Raw genomic sequence first — 4,500 nt, forward strand, 5'->3', positions numbered from 1 at the left:
TCCCAGTTCAGACTGGATCGCCTGAATCTGTAACGACCCACTGGTGCTGTCATGGATCCAATTTGGTCGGTGCCAGTCCATGGGTACCACCATCTTGTAAAAAGTTTTATTTTGCTAATTTTTCCATTTGGATTGCTTCTCCTGCTGCTTGAAAAAGGGCCCTCCCGCACACCCGTGGGTTAATACTGACCTTTATTTCTTTGCCTGAAGCACAGCTGATTGGCTCCTCAGCTGTGTTTTGGGTCCATTCCTGCTACTGAGCATGCACAAAAGCGAAATTTCACAAGGGGAGGCATGCAATGCGGACCAGTGGTGAAAATAAATGGAATTCACCCCTGGTTTGGAGTTACAGTGACCCTGAAAAATGTATGGCTATTTTTCACACAATTATTGAAGCATCCCATAGTCACGTGATCAAAATTTGGATGCTTGGAAACTGGTTTATGACAGTTGCAGTGTCCTGAGGGTCATGCAATCACCTTTTGTGAATTTTTGACAAGCAGAGACAATTGGAAGCCAGATTCACTTAACAACTCTGTTACCATCTTAACAACTACAGTGATACAGTTGGTAAAGAAAGGGCAAAATTTCTTCAACAATTGTCCTGCTTAACAACAAAAATGTTGGGTTCTATTGTGGTCATAAGTCAAAGACTACATATAAATCATTTGTTGGGTTATAATATAATTGCATGATGTAAAAAAAGAGCCTCAGTGGTACAGTGGTTAGAGTGCAGTAGCGCAAGCTACTTCTGCTGATCACCGACTGCCAGCAGTTTGGCAGATCGAATCTCAGTAGGCTCAAGGTTGACTCAGCTTTCCATCCTTCCAAGGTCGGTAAAATAACGACCCAGATTGTTGGGGGCAATATGCTGATTCTCTGTAAACCGCTTAAAAGCACTGTGAAGTGGTATATAAGTCTGTATGCTACTGCTATTGCTAATGTGTTTTTGAAATACCTTTGCAAAACAAGATGAATGCAAAAAACATATGACAGCGACTCAGAAGACTAAATACAGTGAAGGCAAAATTATCATCATAGGAAAAGGGAACAAATATAGAAATAGGAGTAGAAGTTTTAAGATATCTAAAACGTTCAATCCAAAGATAAATCATAATAATATGACTAAATTAAAACTATTTTTTTTCTTTTAGGGGGAAAACTATATGATCAAGACCACCTGATTCTCAGCACAGCCAGTGAAGACAGATCAACCCAGTACTGGGAGCCACTGATTATTTAAAAGGCGGATTGAGATGCAAAAATTGAGTAGTCAATTAGACAAACGGTGGTTTTTCAACCAGCTTGTCATTTGAAGAAACAAGAATTGTAATATGCTAACTCCATCACTGCATCCAAGAGTAAAGTACTCCTTATATGGATGTCATGTCACCTAATTTCTATTATGTTTGTTAACTTTGCCTTGTTTCACTCTTTTGCTCAAGTCCACTGCCCTCCATGCTCTGCAAAGAGGCAGACCAAGCCAGAAGTGAGGAAGTTACTAAATATGGAGCTGTAATATGCCTAGAATGGACTCCCTGTCTCAGATTCTCTTTTCCAACTCTTTGGGTAGGACGCAAAGAAGATGACAGGCTTGGCAAGCTCAGCCATACTTTCCTTTGCCACAAATGAAATTGTATATGAGTATATGGTATAAATATTCTGGGTTGAAAGGAAATAGTCTTAGACTTTTCTGACCTTTTCTTATTAGAAACATGCATCACAAGCAGCTATTTTATATTACTAAGGCTACTAACATTTTAATGTGCAATTATAAATATACAAGTAAACTTTTAATGTTTTGGTGCTCCAGGTTTAGAGCTAAAACTTAATTTACTATTGCACTGAAATATTTTCTAGTGAAAACACATTGCTAACTAGTTCAACGTCATCAAAAAAATGAATTAGATATTTATGTAAAAAATCTAAATCATTTCAGATGATATTAAAATAAATGAAATTGTGACAGATGAATGCTTTAGTGCCCAACAAACATTTGTTGCTGAGTTTTTCATCTGTTAAAAATGTCAGTTATCTGCGTGGCTGCCTTATTTTACACAATTTGCACTTACTAACTCTGTACATGGTAAGTTTACTGTTTCTCTATTCTAAAATAAGTTACTTTAAATTGTGTAACAAGCTATATGTGACTTCCATAGCACAACAGTTCTTGCTTTTTAATGAACTGCATTAAGAAATGTTTTCCTATATCTTTGCTTTAAGCCTTCTCTGATGAAACGCACAACGTGTATTACACGTAAGTTTTATATTTCTGATTCTGTATTCAGGTAATTTCAATATTCACCATTCAGTTTTTCCTGCTTTGTACCCCCTTATTTGCATTCACATTTCTCTAATACTATACTGATCATCAACATGAAAATGAGGTCTCAAAGTTTGAATTCAGAAAAAACTAATCTGAATATCAGAATACCAAGTAGTTTCTTACTTTAACATTTAATGTTAAAGCTGGATTTACTTGGGCACAGTTTGTTTCTACAATAAAACAAACCCTACTTTTAAGATATTTTTATATGTAACTGCTGAATTTCAAAATGTTGAAGTTCTGGCAGGTTAAAAAAAATATCCACCAAAAATATTTGTTATATTATCACTAATGACAAAGCTATCACATCATACTACTGAATGGAAAACACTGCGAATAAATCCCTGTATCTTCAGAATGTCTAATCCAGCTGCTGCATTTTACAAGAGAAATTAGAAATAAAATAACTCCTGCATCAATAGCCCTCCCAGTTCTTCCCAGATCTATTATTTCTCCATGTACACAAACTACTTGAAAAGCAACATTGCCAACAACTATCTTGGAGCATTGCCAAATGTTGCTTGAAGCCCATGCAGCAAGCTGAGTGTCCTTCCCTGCCCCCTCTACACACACAATTGATAATACCGCATAAAACCCTGCCACAGCAACAGGAGGTAGCCATGGCTGGTGCATTGGAAAGCGCCTGGCTATGCCACACTGAGAAATCAGTAGGGGCTCAATTAGCTTCCCACACAGATCTGAAGTCATAACTAGCAATGCCCTTAGGCTGCTCAGGCAAATGTCATGAAAAACTATAAGGATTTAACAGTGCTGCACTGGTTTGTTTGGAAACCAGTATTGTGTTAATTTGCCACTGTTTACTGGGATATTATAATACTCAATCCAAATGTTACAAGGTTTACTTTGACCCCAATCTGCTGTATAACTGTTTGCAACACTCACATAGCTGCTATATTTTTCTGGTAACATTTTGAAACTGCTGCTTATCTATCCTTGATAAAAGAAAATATTTTAGGTTGTGGTCTTTGCAGAAAATGTCTTTGTGTCCAAACCCTTGTATAAACACATGTATTTTACAAATAAATATTACTCAGATGGAATCTGTTTTGTTGTACAAACAAGAATTCTGACAAAATGGTCAGGAAACGCCAGTGTAGCAATTGCTGCTATGCAGAATTTCAGCCATTTGCTCTAAAGGTAAGTATAATGTGGTAATGACAATATTGATTAGAGATACAGAATCCATGGTTCAGATGACAAAGCATATTTTAATTATCGTGGATAACCATCACTGTATTTACACCCACGTAAACTATCTGAATAGAAATCCACCAATGATTAGATCAACAGATAGACCAACCAATCCAAACATATATTTGCCTGTGTATATGTACACATTGCCACCCTGCAAGGGTAACTAATATTCATAGAACCAGTAGACTAATACCCTGTTTCCCCGAAAATAAGACAGCGTCTTATATTAATTTTTGCTCCCAAAGATGTGCTACGTCTTATTTTCAGGAGATGTCTTATTTTTTTTTCAGTGAAGAAGAATTCACATTTATTGCTGAACAACAAAAAAAGAACATTTATTATATACTATAAAGTAGTTGTAATCATAAACCAGCATAACCAGACAAACTGAATCCTATCAAGAATTCCTTACTACTACCATACCATTATTTCCATATACAAAAATTATACTTTCTTCAAATATATGTTATATATGTTCTGTTCGGGAATGCTGCGAAACGAAACGTCTCCTACGTCTTTTGGGGGATGCCTTATATTAGGCAATTCTACGAAACCTCTCCTATGTCTTACTTTTGGGGGGGTGACTTATTTTCGGGGAAACAGGGTATACCTAAATTATAACTATATCTAAAGCTATCAACATTTTCAACCACATATAACTCTGATCCAATGCAGCCATTGCTAAATAATTTCTAAAGTTCCACTACAACTTTATACTAATGCATGATAAAGAATCATTTTAAAAAATTTCTCTCCCCACTCCCCACTATTCTTGAATAACAATAAGGAACTACATAAAAAACATGAGTTTCATTTGGAAAATGTTAAAAGGCTAATATGAAAGTAATATACTTCCAAAGTTCATGTTGTGAAGTAGGAATTCTTACAAATGGCTAACAGAATGTTTGTAGCGCAGGAATTTCTAAAGAAAGTAATATTTCTTACAAAGAAACAGAAAC

General features: G+C 35.9%; 1 protein-coding gene across 3 annotated transcripts in view; it reads left to right on the forward strand.

The window, feature by feature from the left end:
• CRYBG1 (crystallin beta-gamma domain containing 1) overlaps window positions 1-3,387 on the forward strand; it is a 155,260-nt gene extending 151,873 nt beyond the window's left edge. For all 3 annotated transcript variants that reach the window (XM_070733293.1, XM_070733292.1, XM_070733294.1), the window contains one exon: window positions 1,155-3,387. In XM_070733293.1, coding sequence (XP_070589394.1) covers window positions 1,155-1,243 — 89 coding nt within the window. In that variant the 3' untranslated portion in view covers window positions 1,244-3,387. The remainder of the gene's footprint in view (window positions 1-1,154) is intronic.
• Window positions 3,388-4,500: the final 1,113 nt, after the last annotated feature.

Source organism: Erythrolamprus reginae, chromosome 1, assembly GCF_031021105.1.
Source record: "Erythrolamprus reginae isolate rEryReg1 chromosome 1, rEryReg1.hap1, whole genome shotgun sequence".
Classification (NCBI taxonomy): Eukaryota; Metazoa; Chordata; class Lepidosauria; order Squamata; family Dipsadidae; genus Erythrolamprus; species Erythrolamprus reginae.